Source organism: Silene latifolia, chromosome 1 (genome assembly GCF_048544455.1).
Source record: "Silene latifolia isolate original U9 population chromosome 1, ASM4854445v1, whole genome shotgun sequence".
Lineage (NCBI taxonomy): Eukaryota > Viridiplantae > Streptophyta > Magnoliopsida > Caryophyllales > Caryophyllaceae > Silene > Silene latifolia.
In genome coordinates this window covers 35,638,083-35,658,729 of record NC_133526.1, presented here as the reverse complement: position 1 = coordinate 35,658,729, position 20,647 = coordinate 35,638,083, and the positions used below count along the sequence as shown (strand labels likewise).

The window sequence follows — 20,647 nt, the reverse complement described above, 5'->3', positions numbered from 1 at the left end:
GATTTTGAATGGAAATCGAATGTCAAGACTAATAAGGAATTGGGATTTTTCACCATGTTTCACATGCTCACATATGAAGGGAAGCACGAGAAGGAGTTGTATTCAGTTAAGAAGAAAGTTGAGAGGATTCCTATATGGTTTGAGATGCTGGCTATTATGTTGATGTCGGATGTGAATGAGTCAAGAGCGTCTCTTTTGGAACAAGTGGAAATTTTGAGGGGGAGTATTTTGGAAGTAGAGAAAGATCTTTTAAATGACAGAAGAGCGGGGATGAAAAGGTTTAAAACAGCAGCCGTTAAAAGTTCTTCTCGGCGAAAAGTATAAAAGAGCAATTGATTGATTATAAATGGATTTAGCGAACAATTGTAGATGGATTTTTGTTGGATAATCTAATGTTTAGATAGTTGTTATTGATTGATTGAACAATTTTTTAGATAGAAATTTTGTAATGCAATTTTTTTAATAGTTCCAGACAGTTATTGTAATAGTTCCAGACAGTTATTCAAATTATCAAATGGAATTATTTTAAAGCTCACATGTAGTTGATTATTGTAAAGTTCTTGCCCAATTATTTTAAAGCATATGTTTGATTATTTTAAAGCTCTCATGTAGCTGATTATTGTAAAGCTCTTGCCCAATTATTTTAAAGCATATCTTTGGTTATTGTAACAAATTCTGAGACGTAATAAGCTTTTTACCGTGTCAAGTTACAACTCATCAAATTAATATATTTATGCAAATTTGTTATGTCTCTTATGTTTCTTTACATGATTCTTGTCGTCCGCAAAGAGCAAACTGGCAAGTGTGGTAACAAATTTAGAACAATTGCAAATAGATTCAACATCAATATCTTTGATTATTGTAACAAATTCCTTATTGTGGTCTTGAAGGAGAGATTTTATGGTAATTTGGCACTATATTTTATGTAATTTTGGTACTATATTTTTATAGAAATTTGGTACGTCAATTATTGTAAATTATAGTTTTTGTAAATTGTGGTTATTGTAAAGCATAACCCTGATTATTGTAAAGCTTTCACATGATTATTGTAATAGTGCAAGGTATTAAATGAACAAAATCAGAACAATTGCAAATAAATTCAACATCAATTATTGTAAAGCATAACCTTGATTATTGTAAAGCTTTCCCATGATTATTGTAATAGCGCAAGGTATTAAATGAACAAAAATCAGAACAATTGCAAAAAAATTCAACATCAATTACTGTAAAGCGTAACTTTGATTATTGTAAAAGTCTAACACAATTATTGTAAAGTATAACTCTGATTATTGTAAAAGTCTAACACAATTATTGCAATTATGCGGTTATTGTGAAGCATAATCTTGATTATTTTAAAGCATAATCTTGATTATTTTAAAGCGTAATCTGTTTAGGTATTTTTTACCGAATTGGATGATTCGGGTCAATGTGGTCTTACTCGTTGGATATTCGATTAATTGTTTGTATGTTGATGCGTAAATAAAGAAATAAAGTACGAAATATAAATTGACACGTGAGATTTGGTGACGCGGAAAACCCAATGTGGGAACAACCGCGGGAGGGACGGTACCCTTTCAAATATTGCACTATTCTTGAATAGGAGGATGATTACAATTGAGACGTAATGCTAATCTAGTTGGCACGAGGCTTCGGGCTTGCTAAATCTTGGACGGATATGAATATGAGAATGTGCTAATGTTTTGATGTGAATGTGTGTGAATGAATGTCCTCCTTTGATTACTCATCTGGGTATTTATAGGGTAAGAACCCTAGATATGTCCTACCTTGATTATGAAAAGAGAATATAACTTCCATAAAAACTCTTTCCATGTTTGGCCGTCTCCCTCAATTCTCCCTGATCTCCCTGACTTCTCCCTAACTTCTCCCTGACTCTTCTTTCCTTAATCCGGACGTCTCCTCTAACGGGCCTCAATCTCTTTCTGCGTGCATGTCGGCCCATCCTCTTCCTCGCGCTCTATTCCAACCGTGGACCCCCCTTCTCCTTACTAGATCTTTTATTCACCAAGTGGGCCTTCTCTTATTGTGCTATTTTTAGCCCAAACATAATCCATTTTTCATTCTTCTTCTTCATCTTCTTCATCCTACATTTCATTTTCCTCTTCATCTTCTTCCTCCAAAGCATGCTCAACAAACGGATTTGGACTGTTTCTCTTGTCATGGTTTCCCATTTGTTTGCAGTTATTGCATAGCCTCTTCGGTTTGCTCGCCTTCTCAATTGCCTTATACTTGTTTGATTTTATTCTCTTGTCACTTCCTTTGTTTTTTGCAATCTTTGGCGGAAGAACAGTAATATTTGATTTTGCCGAACAACCTAAGAGCATTTCCAGTTCTTGTTCCTTTGTCAAGCTCTCTTTTGTTGGATTTATTTTCTTTCGGAATTGTAAAAGCATCAAACTTAGCTCTTTGATCTGAGTTTTAGGCATCGAGTTAAGAACACTTATTGTTGCATAAAACTCAGACCATACCCTTGATAATTCCAACTTTCTCAAATCAGTGGGATCGTAGTCTTGCAATAACTTTCCATCCAGTCCATACAAAGGCTTTCTATATGATTTCTTCGTCCATTTGGTTTCGATGTACTGCTCCGATATGCTTTGCAGTCCTTTTCCTGATATAATCCATATAATGTGTTTACAAAGGATTCCTTTCCTCTCAAACATCTTGCACGTACATGTTGTTTCTTTTGATTCGTTATCGTGAGCAACCTGCATTACAGTGTAGTTATTTCAAAATGCAAACGTAGTTATTATATAGTTCAACATGAATTATTTTATGCAGACTAGCAATGAACACCAAGGTAGAAGTCCATCAGTTTTTTTAATGTTAAAACACGGTTATTGTATTCTTTTATCACAGTTATTGTATGTTAAAGTAAAAACACAATTATGTTTATAAAATGGAATAACCTGAATTATTCTATGCTTTCTGTAGGCATCTTCAACATTTATAATGTGCATGTTTCCTTGCTCAGAAAATCCCCTAACGGCACACGAACAGGGAGCCATTTGCACTTGCTCTTGGAACTCATAGAAAACAGTATGTGTGTAGATTTTAGAGGCATGTTTCTCAATCATTGTCTTAGAAGAAACCTGTGGCAAAGTGCTGTCACTTGCAGCATCAAGAAATCTCTGATTATAGCGTTGTTGTTCCATCACACTCTGAAAACGCAACCAAAATTCTACAAGTGTGCCATCTATGCTCTCAAATCTTTTGAAATAACTGTTTTGACTCTCTGATCTTTGTGTAGTTTTCAAAAAGTAGCCTAAAGGCAAATATCTAAAGTAAGTAGATATCCATTTGTGCCTTTTGCCATACATGTATGTCAACCAAGTATTATCATTCAACTCAAAGTCATTAATCACTTGAGACCATTTTTCTTCAAACTCAATGGGTTCCAAGTCAGTATCCCAAACAACTGCACATATTCGCTCAATAAAGTCAATCTCCTTACAAATCTATGACTCAACTTTATCGGTAAGTTTTTTCATTATATGCCACATGTAGTAGCGATGTCTTGCTTTCTTGAATACAGAACGCACCCCGAGTTTAATTGGCAGATCTTGATTCGTAAGAATGCACTGAGGTTCCTTGTTGCCCATACAATCAAGGAACTTCTTAAACACCCAAATGAGTGACCCATCGTTCTCATGATCGACAAGTGCAGTAGCAAAAGTCACCGATTTTTTGTGGTTGTCAACACCGGTGAATGGAGTGAAGGCCATGTGGTACTTGTTAGTACCGTAAGTAGGATCAAAGGTGATGGTGTCCCCAAACAAGGAATAATTCATTCTTGCTTGTGCATCTGCCCAAAAGATTCTAGCCAAACAGTTATCCTCATCAACTTGATAAGCATAGTAAAAGTTATCTTGTGATTCAGAAAGCGCCTTTAAATAATCGAGAATCATGTCAGCATCCTTGTCACCTATGTAACGTTAACAATTGTCTGCTTAATGTAAAGATTAAGTGTTCTTAAATTTTTCTGGAATTCTCTTTCTTTGAGTGAGAAGAGTCTGTGATTATGACCTTCATAAAACGTATCAATGGCATAACCTATTAGCTCCTTAAGGTCATTGAATACAGCACAAAACTGTATTTTTGCCTTGTAACCAAATCTTGTTATTTTTGTTTTTTTGGCTCTACAGATCTTTTCCTCTTCTTTTTCTCTTCTGTGTTTTCAAATTCAACAACAGGTTTGAGTTTTTTGTGATCCTCTTTGAATCCATGTTCTGTTGCAGACCATTGATTTTTTGTCTATCAGACCATCACGGAATCTTGTTTGTGTGTACTTTCTTGGTATGAAACCACAAGCCACAGCACATAAATTGTAAAACTCTATTGTCTCCTCCAGCTTTACAAACATTAATCCCAGAGCAGGCTTGAAACCATTTTCTACCATCCTACTCCACTCCTCACTGTCACCTGGAGTATATCTCAATGATAGATTATGGATAGTATTTTCTCCTATTTCAGACGCAATGGTAGGTGTAGACAAAGTTGTTGCATTGGTAGTATTAATTTCAATGCTTGGAAACATTAAAACAGGAGAACTGTTATGGTATTATTAATTTCAATATCTTAAATTCTATACAAAACAAAACCAATTATTCTATCAGAGGGGGGACCTTTTAGTGAAATTGGTAGCCTAATCCACCACAATGCACACACAGTTATTTTAATGTAAGAGTAAAGTTATTTCATTATTATATAGTAGTTATTGTAAGGATATTTTTGTTAGATCTTATAAAATAGTATTTATTATGAAAAAAATTCTGCTACAGCAGTTATTTTAATGTTTTAATGCAGTTATTGTATTACACAAATCCAATTATTCTATCAGAGAGGGGAGGGTTTTAGTGAGATTGGTAGCCTAGTCCACCACAATATGCACACAACTATTTTAATGTAATATTAAAGTTATTTCATTATTAAAGAGTAGTTATTGTAAGGATATTTTTGTTAGATCCTATAAAATAGTATTTATTATGAAAAAAACAATTTATGCTACATCAATTATTTTAATGTTTTAATGCAGATATTGTATTACATAAATCCAATTATTCTATCAGAGAGGGGAGGGTTTTAGTGAGATTGGTAACCTAGTCCACCACAATGCACACACAGGTATTTTAATGTAATACTAAAGTTATTTCATTAATAAAGAGTAGTTATTGTAAGGATATTTTTGTCAGATCCTATAAAATAGTATTTATTATGAAAAAAATAATTTCTGCTACAACAGTTATTTTAATGTTTTAATGCAGTTATTGTATTACACAAATCCAAGTATTCTATCAGAGGGGGGAGGGTTTTAGTGAGATTGGTAGCCTAGTCCACCACAATGCACACACAGTTATTTTAATGTAATATTAAAGTTATTTCATTATTAAAGAGTAGTTATTGTAAGGATATTTTTGTCAGATCCTATAAAATAGTATTTATTATGAAAAAAACAATTTGTGCTACAACGGTTATTTTAATGTTTTAATGCAGTTATTGTATTACACAAATCCAATTATTCTATCAGAGAGGGGAGGCTTTTAGTGAGATTGGTAGCCTAGTCCACCACAATGCACACACAGTTATTTTAATGTAATATTAAAGTTATTTCATTATTAAAGAGTAGCTATTGTAAGGATATTTTTATTAGATCCTATATAATAGTATTTATTATGAAAAAAACAATTTCTGCTACAACAGTTACTTTAACGTTATAATGCGGTTATTATATTATGCAAATCCAATTATTCTATCATAGAGGGGAGGTTTTTTTACTGAGATTGGTAGCCTAGTCCAGCACAATGCATCACAGCTATTTTAATGTAATATCAAAGTTATTTTAATACTGTAAGTCAGTTATTGTATTATTCTAATCCAGTTATTCAAATACTAGATATTGAATAATATCATGAATGAAAACTTACATGCAATTATTGTGATATTATGTAGTAGTTATTATAACGACAAAATGAATAACAATATGAAAATAATATACATGCAATCAATAATTTTAACAAAAAACTTATGAACCTAATAACAACAGTTATTATATCAGCATTTTGTCACAAATTTATACCTGAATTCATCGTTGTTTGATTATCAGCAATATTATCAAGCAGAGTAAGAGTTTGATCGTCTGAATTCAACATCGTTGAAGCTGAAAATTATGGAAAAAAACACGTAAATCAAGTTAGAATTTGTTATTTGATTCAATTACTCAAGTTATTCGATTATTAAATCAGAAATTGGAAGAAATATCAATACCTTTAGTCGAATTTGAAGAATTAGGGTTTTCGGAGAAAAATTGATGAACAAATTGATAGTTTTAATTGAAAAAATCAAAATAGTGAATGAATTGTTGATCAAATTTTGAAGAACTGAGGAATTTGTTGATCAAATTTGTTGATCAAAATTTGAAGAACTGATGAATTCTGCGTGATTTTGTTTGATGAATAGAGTGTTTGATCAGTAGAGAGAGATAGGGGGAGAAAGAGAGAGAAACAGCTAGGAATTTTATGAAGTCGCAAATTTTGATAATTGGGTTTTGTCAACTCATTTGCTTATATATATATATATATATATATATATATATATATATATATATATATATATATATATATATATATATATATATATATATATATATATATATATAGAGAGAGAGAGAGAGAGAGAGAGAGAGATAGGTTCAGGTAAGTCCGTCATTTTGGTTGAATCCCTAAGTCCTATTCTCAGCCAATCATTTTACGAGTGTAACTTAACTGTTTTATGAGTGTAACTTTAGTCTATATGTGTAACTTTAATTCTATATAAATGTAACTTTAGTTTTTTAAAGTCATTTTTTATATAAAAAATTATTTTGAATATATAAATTTTAATTTATAGAATTTTAAGAGTCTTTGTAACTTTAGTCCTAATTTATGAAACTGTTGTCTTCTAAGAGTGTAACTTTAACTCTTAACTGTGTAGCTTTATACTAATATAGTGATTTTAGAATTTATGTAATTTTAATCCTTTTACGAGTCTAACTTTAGTTCATAAACAGTGTAACTTCAATCCTTATAAGTGTAACTTTAGTTCTTCACAGGTGTAACTTCAGTCCATATCAGTGTAACTTTATTTCTTTACGGGTGTAACTTCAGTCCATGTCGGTGTAACTTTAATCCGACAACCATGAAATAACACCATCATCAACCGCAATCAACACAACCCATAACCACCACCACCCCAGCCGCCTCTACCGCACTAAAACCACCACTGTCGCCATCCCATCCCCACCACGACACTAATAAAAATTTTTTAAAAAAAAACACCACCAACCGGCACCACTATCTAAAAAAAATCAAAAACTAAAGAAACACCTACAAAGACGGGATCTCGCCGCAACCTACCTTTCACCATCAACATCCTCCACCCACAAAAACACCATGTTGCACAAAGAGAGAGCAAGGAAAGAAAGGGGAGATAAAGGAGAAGGGAGGGAGGCGGCAGATGGCGGCGTCTTCTTCTGTTGTGGCGGCGGATCTGAAAAATAAAGGAGAAGGGAGGGAGGTGGCAGCGGAGAAGGGAGAAGGAAGGGAGGCGGCAGCAGGACAAGAAGAATAGGCGGCGCTAGGTCATGGTGGCGTGCGGTAGTGTTGAAGTGGTGGAGGCGGCAGGGTGGTTGGCCGGAGAAAGAGGGGAGGAAGAGAGAAGATGGAAAGAAGAGAGAGAAGTGAGATTGTTTGTGGAGGCAGTAAAATGGGTTGTAAGTGAGAGGGATATGGTTTTATTGTGTTTTAATCTTGACCCTTCATTTTGCTCAAATCTTAGCCACTCATCTATTAGATCTAAAGGTCCATATGAGGACTTAGGGACTCAACCAAAATAGTAGGACTTACATGATCTCTTCTCTCTCTCTCTCTCTCTCTCTCTCTCTATATATATATATATATATATATATATATATATATATATATATATATATATATATATATATATATATATATATATATATATATATATATATATATATATATATATATATATATATATATAAGATCAAGTGAGTCCTCCTCTTACATGTGAGTCCATAAGTCCCATTATGGGCCATTGGATCTTGGAAATGGAGGGCTAAGATGAGAACAAAAAATTAAGGTTAATGCTCTAATTTTGTCATCTTCCTCTAATTTTCTCATTAACTACATTAATCCTCCTCATCTTTCGTTCACCAACTCATTATCACATCTCCTCATTCTCTCTCTCTATCCCACTTCTCCATATTCTCTCCGAAAAAACCAAGAAAAAAAACCCAAAAAACCAAACAAATAAAAAACCCAAAAAACCAAACAAATAAAAAATCCAAATAAATCATTTACTCATCTTTTCCTCATTCACCATCCACCTACCACCACTCACCGGAAACCACCACAGTCGCCAACCGCCACCGCCGTCCCGACGTCATTTTTTTAATTTTTTTTTTTTTTTTAAACTTGATGTTTGGGTGTTCTTTTTATTTTTTTTGTTGTTTTTTTCTCCTTATATCGTCTTGCTATATAATATTGTTTTAAATTTGTGAGTTTTTTTAAATTTTAATCTTAGATCTACTAAAATAGATCAATTTTCATTGACCCGTTTTTTTTTTTTCATTTCCGTTTTGTTTTTTTTTTTTTCAATTTTGATGTTTTGGTCTTTTTTTTCCGGTTATTGACATTCTTACAAATTATAGTGTGATTTTAGTACTAAATCTATTAGTTGTAAAATCTCATTTTTTACTTTTTTTCTTGTTGATATCACTTTGTTAATATCCGTCTTATTATATATATTTGTCAAATTTCGTATTTAAAATTTTGTCTTGGTATTGTGTGATTTAGGATCTATTAAACTTACTTATTCGGTTAAAATTACACTTTTTCGGTTAAAATTACACTTTTGTCAGTTAAAATTACACTTTTTCGGTTAAAATCACAGTTTTTTTCCTGTTAAAATTACATTTTTTAACGTTAAAATTACACTTTTTTCGTTAAAATTACACTTTTTAACGTTAAAATTACACTTTTTTTCGTTAAAATTACACTTTCTTTCCGGTTAAAATTACACCTTTTCCCGTTAAAAGTACATTTTTTTCTGTTAAAATTACACTTGTCTTCATTAAAGTTACATTTATCTCTATTATTAAAGTTACACTTATCTCTACTAAGGTTACCCTTTCAATGACTAAAGTACGCTTTTGGACTAAAGTTAGAACAATTTGGACTGAAGTTACACAAATTTGGACTAAAATTACACAATTTGGACTAACTAATGGAGTTATTTGTAATTTACACAATTTGGACTAAAGATACACAAATTTGGAATATAGTTATACAATTTGGACTAAAATTACACTTTTATGGACTATAATTAAAAATTACACTTTTGTAGACTAAAGTTACACATTGTGGACTAAAATTACACTTTTTTGGACAAAAATTACACTTTTTTGGACTAAAATTACACTAATAAAATGATAAAAGATATACACTATCAATGTACTAAAGTTACACTTTAGTCGACAATGATTGAAATTGCACAATATCAATGAGTCAAAATAAATGAATTGTGTAACTTTAGTCCAAGTTTAGTCGTTAAATAGTGTAAATTTTAGTCCAAATTTAGTCGTAAATAGTGTATTTTTAGTCCAAATTATGTAATTTCAGTCCAAATTTGTGTAATTTTAGTCCAAAATTGTGTAATTTTATTCCAAATTGTGTAACTTTAGTCCAAATTGTATAACTTTATTCCAAATTGTACCTTTATTCCAAAGTGTATTTTTAGTCCAAATTATGTAATTTCTGTCCAAATTTTGTATTATCAGTCCAAAATTGTGTAATTTTAGTCAAAATTTGTGTAACTTTAGTCCAAATTGTATAAACTACTAATAACTCCATTAGTTAGTCCAAATTGTCCAAATTTAGTCCATTGAAAATGTAACTTTAGTCCACTGAGAATTAGACCTGGCAAAAGTATACCGAACCCGAAAAACCGATCGAAAATACTCGAATCGACACCTGACCGTACACCCGAAAGGTATAACTGAACTTCCCCCCGAAACCTAAATCGACCTGAATTGATTCGAAATCAAACCGAATTCGTAATATCCGAAATAGACCCAAGATCGAATGAACCTGAACTGTTTCAACCTGAATTGTTTTAATCCGAACCGATATATACCTGAACCGATTTCAACCCGTACATTGATGACAGAAACCCAACATTGAAACCCGAAATGACCCGAATGTAACTAGGCGTCACATTTAAGGTGTCTTTTTGTACATGAGTGTCACCCCTTTGACATCAATGAATTAATATTATATCGTAGTTATGCAAAAAAATATTATTTATTAATTTTTTAAAACAAATTATTTGTATTATATCCAATCTTTTGAATAAAGACCTAATCCCTTGACATCCGATCCGATTATGACCTGACTCGAATCACATCTGCTCTGATATTGACCCAACTCGAACCTGAACCAACCCGAAATATCTAGAACCGATTAAAAGTGAAAACTAAATCCAACCTGAATTGAACCGAACTGAAATCGAAAAAAAAGATAAACCGAAATAACCCGAACCGAAACTGATCCGATTGACCCGTTTGCCACCTCTACTGAGAATGTAATTTTAGTCCAATAAGTGTGGAACTTTAGTAGAGATAAGTGTCATTTTAGCTAACAAAAGTGCAATTGTAACAAACAAAAGTTTAATTTTAATAGACAAAAGTGTAATTTTAAGCAACAAAAGTGTAATTTTAGTTACAAAAGTGAAATTGTAACAGACAAAAGTATAACTTTAGCTAACAAAAGTGTAATTTTAACAGAAAAAAATGTAATTTTATCAGAAAAGAAGTGTAATTTTAACAGAAAAAAAGGTAATTTTAATAGAAAAAAGTGTAATTTTAACAGAAAAGAAGTGTAATCTTAACGGAAAAAAGGTAATTTTCATAGAAAAAAGTGTAATTTTAACAAAAAAAAAAAATGTATTTTTAATCCAAAAAAGTGTAATTTTAACCAAAAAAAGTGTAATTTTAACAGAAATAAGACGATATTTTAGAGTATTAACAAGACAATATAACAAAATTCAAAAATTATCCAAAAATTCACAAGACAATATAACAAAATTCAAAAAAGCATAAAAAAAAAACAAAATTGAAATAAATAAATAAATAAAAATCTTCAAAAGTAGATCTGATTTTTTTAAAAAAAAAACCAACTAAAAAAATACGAAATTTGTAAATAAAAAAAACAAGAACCGAGATCTAAAAAACGAAATCAAAACTGAGTAACTAAATTAAAAAATACGAAATCAAAAAATATGAAACTGGCGAAATAAAAAAATACGAAATCTTAAAAAATACGAAATCAAAAAAAAATGAAACCCAAAAGAAAAGAAAAAACAATAACACAACACCACCACACCAGCCAAAAAAAAAAAGAAAAAAAAAAGAAAGAAAAAAGCGCAGATCTGGAACGAAAAAGGAGGAGAAGAAAGTGGAGAGGAAGGCCACCACGGCACGGCAGGGGAATGTGGTGGGGGTCGGGAGAGAGGCTGGTGGTGGTGGTGAGGGTCGGGAGGAGGAGAGGTGGTGGATGTCGGGAGGAGGAGAGGTGGCGGTGAGTCAGTGGGTGTGTCGGTGGGGTGGTGGCGGTGAGTCAGTGGGTGTGTCGGCAGGTGGTGGTCATGGGTGGGTATTGTCTGGGGCGGTCGAGGGCGGTTGTCGGGTGGATTATGAGGGTTTGTTTATAATTTTTTTTTATTTCTCAGATTTGTTTTGTTTTTTTTTTTTTGGTTTTTTTTTTTGGGGTTTGTTGATGAGAGGAAGAGAGGATGAGAGATGTGGTTTTGATTTTGAAATGAATGAAAGAGAGATGAGTGAGTGGATGATAAGAATAAGATTAGATGTAACACCCCCTCATACCAAGGCACCTTACCAGGACTACCCCAGCATGAAAGGTTGTTACCATCTCGGTTGCTCGAGGTTAGTATATATCAAAAGCAACAGTCCAAACACATTTATTAATGTACGGTAATCATGAAAGTTACATAGTCTCCAAAATCTAATAAACGAATTATCCAAATGGCAACAACTACCAAAACAATAACTAAAGCTCGTGATGGTGTCATCTAATCCAGCGTGGTGACTCTCCCATGACTGCCCCCAAGCTCAATAAATGTATCACCTGTCACAATCTGCTCACCATCCCCGAATAGATCACCGCAGGTTTTACAAAACAACAACACGGGGTCAGTACTACTCAATCAATATAAGACAACAAACATTACCACCAGCTGATCATCGATCTCACGCACAGTAACCGACTACACACCAAAGTGTGTAGCCCTGCCAGATTACCCATCGCAACAGTAATCCTCGCGCGCCGATGGGTGACCGCAGCCCATCCCCACCTAGTCCAGCTCATCAACGAGCGACTAACAATCCCTGTCCCTTAATGTGCACATCCCCTCCCGTGACGGGTTCCACGGAGGGCGAACTAGGGTGTGAAGCCACTCCCGCAAGTGACTCCACCACAATCACACACACACAGCATCACAGCTGTCACAACACCACAACCGTCACAACACAATCACACCAACACAGTCTCCACAACACCCATCCTCCGATGATCAGCAGATAACAACAATTATGAACATATGCAATCTCAATCAATTAATTAAAGATCGAGTAGGAGAAACCCTACCTTTTCGCAATCCGCTATCTGCAATCAACCATACAAATGCATAACAAATATCACATCGTCACCTACAACAATAATCACATAATACAATTACACATTGCACAATCCCATTTTCCCCAATTCCATATATACAGTAACCCCAAAAGAATACAAATGACAAGGGAATGAAACTTACCAACAGTAGAATAAGAGACTACACGCAAGGATCACGACGATTTGCACACACAACGAGATATGAGGATGATTAGGGAGTGATTAGGGTGAGATCGTAGAATGATTAGGGTTGGAAGTGATGTTTTAGAAACTGACGTCGAATATAAAATAACCCTAACATTCCCTAATCAAACCGATAAAATAACATTCGCGGATCGGATACTCGGTCGAGTAAAGCTATACTCGGCCGAGTATCATCTACTCGGTCGAGTATTCTCCATACTCGGCAGAACCAAAACAGACTCCACAATTAACACTACTCGGCCGAGTAGGCTCTACTCGGTCGAGTAAACAACTTAACAAAATCCGTAGTGTTACAATCTTCCCTCCTTAAAAAGAACTTCGTCCCGAAGTTCCAACCCAACCTATAAAACATGGACACCTAACACCAGCTCCACTAACCACGCTTACTAGATAACATATCCTCTCGGTATAGACTCCATAACATTATCGAATAACCACAAAATAATGTTTCCAATCTTGTCTCACTTCCATAACACTCAATAGCACTCAATACCAAGACAATCCACAAAAGAAGATCAACCATCAAAACGGAATGTTACATTCTACCACTCTTAAAAAGGAACTTCGTCCTCGAAGTTTACTCACACTCATCAACATCATCATCCAGCTGCCAAAACTCTCGAACTCACAAATATCATCATCCACTTTTATCAACACTATCGAAAAATTCTCACACTCCTAAACATCGAACTACTACAAGCACAGCCATGGCCTTTTAACACTATCAACCACTATATGTACCCATCCATTCCTTATGCTACACCAACACTCTACGTCCAATAATATTACGACATGCACAACCCTCAAACGCTCTTTGCCGCATCCTACTCCTCTTAAGACACATGTTACGTCCTCGTAACTCACTAATACTAGAACCTTAGCTATACCTCTCATTATCCTCATCACCACCACATGTGAAAGATACCCGCCTATAATCTAAACACTTACTATATCCAAGGCTCTCTTACTTAAACAGTTCTCATACCTCAACTCATTCTGCACTCCATCTAACCAATACCACACAATCCTGATCATGACAAACACTCTAACTCTTCCACATTACCGCAACACGACATACCTCTCTATATAACTATATAAAACTCTTATCGCCAAGAGCATAATTCACGATCCACACTTGTTACGTACACTCACACTAGATCCTCAAGTTCCTTTCTTTCATTACCGCAAGACTCATACATAACTTAACACGACACTAAATACCCAACACCCTACACTCACTGTCTCAACAAAGGATTATGAACCATCTGCATATATCAGATCATTACCACACATGTTCTACGAATCACTTGCATATCTCAGATCATTACCATGTCTACGAAAGCCTCATCTAGAACAAGATCAAAATTATCAGAATAACCTATCACAATGTGTCCCATCAATGAGAATATCACTATACCATGATAACAACGAAAACATGTACAACTCTCTTTCATATCATCCTCTACCCTCATTCCCAAACCGAAACTGGTAAGAAACATCAACAAACAAAACAACAGTCTACATGTCTAACCGAAACTCACAAAAAACAACAGCAACAAAACAACAATCTGTGCATAACTGGTCTGTATTTTCGAAACTCAAATCGTAACCACCCCGTATACTCCACCACAACCGGTGACGGCATCGCAACACCGCAACCAACAGCCGCACCGCAGCGCGAAAATGCCCGCATCACAATACGAAGTACCATGCCCGGATCACCACCCGAGGCACAATAACCACATCGATAAACATCACGCCCACATATAATTCCCACACACTGACTCAGTATAACTCTCCGGACAAAAAAACTTACTCAAAACTGCTTTACTCGACCATAACACAACATTTTATACGGAATAAACATACAAGAATCTCATGCATATCATCCATACCTTTTCACGGAATATACATGTATCATCAATACACCTACGATTTTAACTATCCATGTCAGATCAATCAAATTATTACCTTTTTAACCTCATTTCATTAGATTGGCGTACCTAACATATATCACAAACATTCATATAACAACTTTATGACTATCACACCATACCGCTTCTCGTGAGGTCAGAACCTCACACAAACATTTATACACGTCATAGACCCATAATCACATCCAACTAGTCAATCCTGATCACGTAAGTTACCACCTGTTAAAAGTTACCTCTCACCCGAGCTTAACTCGTACACCCCTCATAACATATTCTCCCATCCGCATAACCATCACCCCCTGCCAAATGTAACCATACCATTAATACTCAACCACTAACAACCGCCTCATATAACCACGTTTTACTCTCTCTCACAACCATACATATCAATCAGGTCTCTACAAAATCAGCCCCATTAGGACAACTAGCTTCCCTAAAGTAACATCATCCTCAACCACTAGTGACAATACTATGACACCAACATCCTTCATGTGACTACTCTCTTACTATCACTTCTTAATATCACAATCCGTTTTCTCTCTTTGGTTATCATCCCAAATAACAAACATCCAATCCATCAACAAAATTTACCTCAACATTAATCCCAATTCTATCTTTTATCATATCGTTTCCTAACTCTCCACCAAAATCTCAGATCGTGCAAACACTCTACAAGCTCCTTATTCCCTTAATACCTCGAAACCCACGGCTAACACGTCGTCCTGCTCTTCTATATGACCATCAACTCACACCCTCTAGTGAGGCTATCGTACATTTCCATAATTTCCTACCTTCATGCTCCTTAACTCCGATCAACGTTCTCTCAACTTACTTCCATCCCTCTTTGCCCCGTTTTACTCAATAATACCAACTAATAATTCATCTCCACTACTACAGATACAGCCTATAACAACGGGTAAAAACCGTTGTAAAATAAAAAAGCGGACGTTGTTAAAGCTGCCGTTGTAGAAGGTATTTACAACGGTTTGCTTATTTAGTGAAACCGTTGTCTAAAGTATTCACCACGGTTAAAAGCCGTTGTTGTTGGGTGTTCTCCGTTGTGGAAAGTGTTTCAAAATTTTGGAGGGAATAATATAACAACGGTTGTCGTATGTATAACCGTTGTTGTAACTTTCCCTCCAAAATTGTGAAGACTTTTGACAACGGGTTTATGGTACATACCCGTTGTTGAAATTTTTTGTAACAACGGTTCTTTGTTTAATACCCGTTGTTGTAATTTTACCTCCAAAATTGTGAAGACTTTTAACAACGGTTCTTTGATTAAAACCTATTGTTGAATATTATGCGCGGGTATTTGTGAATGTCATTCACAACGGTGTTATTTTTATTAACCGTTGTGAAAGGTATTCACAACGGTTTTTTTTTAGTAACTGTTTGTATTACGAACTCCTATTGTTTTGAAAAAATAAATTTGTTTCATGCCATTCAAAAACCTCGCATATGTCAAGAAAGACCATATACCAAAGACAAAGATAAATCACATTTGGGTTCATCGAACTCAATAGATTCAATTCAACCACAACAAAGAAATGATGCATCATATATATATATATATATATATATATATATATATATATATATATATATATATATATATATATATATATATATATATATATATATATATATATATACTTACAAGGAGTTGAATTTACATGAACTAATCATTCCCTAACTTCAACAAAAAATTTACTAATAAGTTGATCTAAACTCGGAGTATCATGCATTTCTAATATATTCTAAGACGTAGTTGCCCCACATGTCTCTTACCTCGTCTATATCTACACTTGAGTACTTCTCAATCTGTTGTAGACAGTTGATTGCATATGCGGCAAAAACAAAGAGAAGACATTATGGTATATATAGCAGCAAGCAAGACAACATTAGCAACATCATGGTATATATAGCAACAAGCAAGACAACATTAGCTCTAATTTAAAAAAAGTAATAAACACATGTTTAAATTATTATTAACCTTTTTTCGGAATAACGAGATATCTTCGCCTAATAATCTCCAACATGAACCGACAAGCGTAGTATCCACATTGTATGCTATCTGGCTGGCGAGGGGCCTATTATTACATAAAAAAAAAACAGACGAGAGAAGGCTCACATCAGAATCGTGAACTTTAGGTATTGTATTAGTATTAAACACAGATTTTGCACTTAATGTTATTGTATTTGAGCACGTACCCCTGTTATCGTAATAAAATCAGGGCCAACATCAGAATCTTCCGTGGGTTGATCCTGCTCGTTTGCTCTTTTCTTCTTAAAGGCCCTTTTTTTAAAAAATAAAAAAGGAGGCAGAAACTAATTTTTTTAGGGGCAAAAATATGAAAGAGCTTTTTTCTATAAATAACAAATGAAAATGTTATTATAAATAAATCAGTATTATAAACTTACATATTAATCAAGTGCTTAAAAGTCTCGTTGGTTGATGATGTAAAGAGTCCAACCAGAAAACTTTATTCCTTGTCGGCATGATGGCTGCTAGCACCCAATGAGTCCTACATCAAGAGACATCATCATTATTAACAAGTACATATATTAGGTATGAAAATGTAATTGTAGGGGGAAACGTAATATTAATTTGTTTATTACCCTTTTTCATTATAAGCGCCAAAAATCAGCTTCTTGGTTGTCGCCAATTGCTGAGCAATATAATCTACCCGTTGTTCGAACGAGAAATCCGGAATAAATAAAGATAAAACATAGGGGCACAGGAATCCGTATAGATCAGATGGAATATTCTTCTCGGGGATCACTCTCAATTTCAATATCCTACATTATTACGGTATTAATTCCGGTATTTAAAACACTATCTAGTAGTCAGAATATTAGACTATGAAATTATTTATTAAGAAACTTACTTCATCCAAACAAATATGTGTGATATATCAATCTGGTCTAGGCCAGCCCATACGGCTAGCAGATCCCATGATATAAGCGCTTGGCGCTCAGCCCCTAGAATATCCTCCTCGAGCGGAATAACTATCACTTGCTCGGTGGCTATGCGATGGCCAGCCTCCTCATGCAGTCTCATCATCGTCACCGTTCTTACTTTTTGCATGTAATCCTTCCCTTTATATTGTGTGGAGTTTAAAGTCCTAACTTTCAGGTCCGGGAAAGAATGAGTTTTTGATTTTGTGCTACTACCACCAGCCTACACATGTAGTAGATAATTAAAATAATAAAAAATCCAAAGGTAACATATCCTAGTTGGAGTAATAAAAATAAAAGCGTACTTAATTAAATACCTCGTCAACCTGCTCTTTCAATGATGAGGTAGTAGTAGCAGGTAAGACTGGGGACTTAGGCTTATCCGCCAAAGCCGTCTTTTTTGTTCCCTACAAAAAAAAAATAACATATAAATTTAACATATAAAAACATTCAACAATTAAAAATGTAACATATATATAAAGGTATTTCTTCTAACCCCAATCGGGTCGTCGCCGAGGCGGCGGAGATATCTTCGCCAAGTAGATGTGAGTTTCAGCCCATTGGATGAAACTTCCAAGCGCATCTCCCAGAATGGTAATGTCGTCACGAATGGGACGACGGTTGAAAGTTTTCATGGCCTGGAAAGACCGTAGTTATCTCTACTTTTCTATGATTCGGCAAAAGTTTTTCGCCATGAACAACTACGATTTCCGCGCAGATTTGTTTTCTACGAGACCCCGCCAACACGCACATGTGGCTTTTCGATTCTATTAGGGTCAGCAAGAATAATTGGCCTCTTGTTTACGGCCTGAAGAATATACACATACATTATTATATCTTTGCAAAAACGCTTCAGCATTCAAAAGATTTTGCAAAAACGCTTTCTGTCTCAGGCCGATTTTTGCACAAACTTCAGCATTCATATAAATTTAACTAATTAAACACTTCATGCATACCTTACTGAAAACAGGGAACCGACTTGAAGGGGATGTATCTTGTTTTCCATCACCGTCTTCTCAAGTTGCATCTCCTTTTCATCGACCCATTATTTACCTAATAAAATTAACCAATTCAATGGCACCATGTCAAAGTTATAGCATTAGAGTGGCAAAGTGAACACAACCCCGATCTTACCCAAAAAAAAACAAAAGAAAAATAAGGAAGTATTAGGTACCTGATCGGCTTTAGTTGTTACAACTTCAGAAGCATTATTAGGTACCGATCTTTCGAATCTCGTTGACCGATACTTCCTTCTCATGTATTGCCAAGGTAGTAGCGGCCTCTTCACCAATCTGTTGTACCTTATTATTACCCCTTTAGAAATGACATCCTCCATCATCTTCACTTCTTCTTCGGAAAGCTTACCTCCAAAGATTCAGCTTTAGTAGTACGGATGCCATTAATCAAGTCGCTTGCCAAGAATGTAATGTGTCACAATTTTTATCCCAACAATAACATGTGAATTGAACTTAAATGAAAATAATAGAATAAATGTTACCATGTCAGCGTTCTCGGACTTAGTCTTCCTTTTCTTCTTTATCGGGCAGTTTTCCCATAATATTTCGTTACTCCAACCTGTAACGGAACGCCCCTCAAACGACCTGGATGTTCGGGTCGGCCGATCGCTCTAGCAAGAACGTCATTACGACCACTGGGAGTGAATTTCCCTTCTTCTACCTCTTTCAATACGTTGTCCTATAATATATTAAATAAACTTCAAATTATATTTGTGACTAAAATAATAAAGTTAGTAATGAACTCGTCTTAATAAAATAATGCTTACTATGTTGGCCAAAACTTCCTCATCATATTTGTCACGCGACGACCGGGATCCTTTAGGCGTGTGCCCTTGTTTATAAGTTACATGCCGATCCACCTCTTTCACTCCCTTTGCCACCTACACATTAACATGGTAACATTTATACATGTAAATGTGTATCAATGCAAGTCCAAGTGTGATTAAAAAAATAAAGTCTCACAGGGGAATAATGCATGCTACTTACGAGGTCCTCTTCTATCTTTCTGTAACCGCCTCGAGAACCATAGAATTTCCCCTTCTTGCATGAAATGTTAGCACGATTTCTTCTTCTAACGGCCTTCAAATAATTATATAAAAGCGCAAGTAGATGAGATAATAAAAAGATTATATAAAGGACTCATTAATTAAAAAAATGATAGGTAAATCGTTAAAAGGCGAGGATATTTAACCTGAAACTTCTCAGTAGTTCTCATCTTTTTGAAAAGATCCCATTCTTCCTGCTTGATGGTGGGACACTTGTTTTCCGGTGGGCTCTTACGCATCTCCCCCGTTGCCTTGTCCACATACAACCAATCCCTAGCAACGCCACACCTCCACTGCCTGTGGACATCCGCTGCCTTATGCATTAAATACTCATCATGGCTTTTATCGGGTATAATAAAGCCTTCCTTTACACGAGCCAAGTATAACTCCGCCAATTTTGGATTCAAAGTTCTAACATCATCTAAATGGATAAGCACAAACTGTCTTGTGCAAGCACCAATCCAATCGGAGAAAAGACCCGCATTTGGACCAAGAGGGAAACCCATCTCACTCCATGTTATTTCGAACTACTGTTTAGCGGCTATAGCGCAAGGACTTTCTTGCACTTCGTAGCACCCCTCTCACCAGGCTTATTATCACCAGGCTCATTATTCTTTTGACTTCTTTTACGTTTTTCACCCATGATAATCCTAAAACCCAAATATGAATGATATAGTAAATGAACAACTTAACAACGTACATGCAGAGTATTATCTAAA

At 34.8% G+C, this 20,647-nt stretch overlaps 1 protein-coding gene and 1 long non-coding RNA gene across 2 annotated transcripts; both read right to left on the bottom strand.

Annotated features, from left to right (window-relative positions):
• Positions 1 to 731: 731 nt before the first annotated feature.
• LOC141643964 (protein FAR1-RELATED SEQUENCE 9-like) lies at positions 732 to 6,167 on the bottom strand. Its single transcript, XM_074453374.1, has 7 exons — positions 6,095 to 6,167; positions 4,308 to 4,440; positions 4,045 to 4,187; positions 3,623 to 3,943; positions 2,928 to 3,436; positions 2,155 to 2,726; positions 732 to 795 (listed from the first exon to the last, which is right to left on the bottom strand). Exons 1-7 carry the CDS (start codon positions 6,165 to 6,167, stop codon positions 732 to 734), a joined length of 1,815 nt encoding a protein of 604 aa, XP_074309475.1.
• An 11,192-nt stretch (positions 6,168 to 17,359) lies between these two features.
• On the bottom strand, positions 17,360 to 18,050 carry LOC141587048 (uncharacterized). Its single transcript, XR_012519700.1, has 3 exons — positions 17,797 to 18,050; positions 17,528 to 17,707; positions 17,360 to 17,433 (listed from the first exon to the last, which is right to left on the bottom strand). It is a non-coding gene; the product is annotated as an uncharacterized LOC141587048 (long non-coding RNA).
• Positions 18,051 to 20,647: the final 2,597 nt, after the last annotated feature.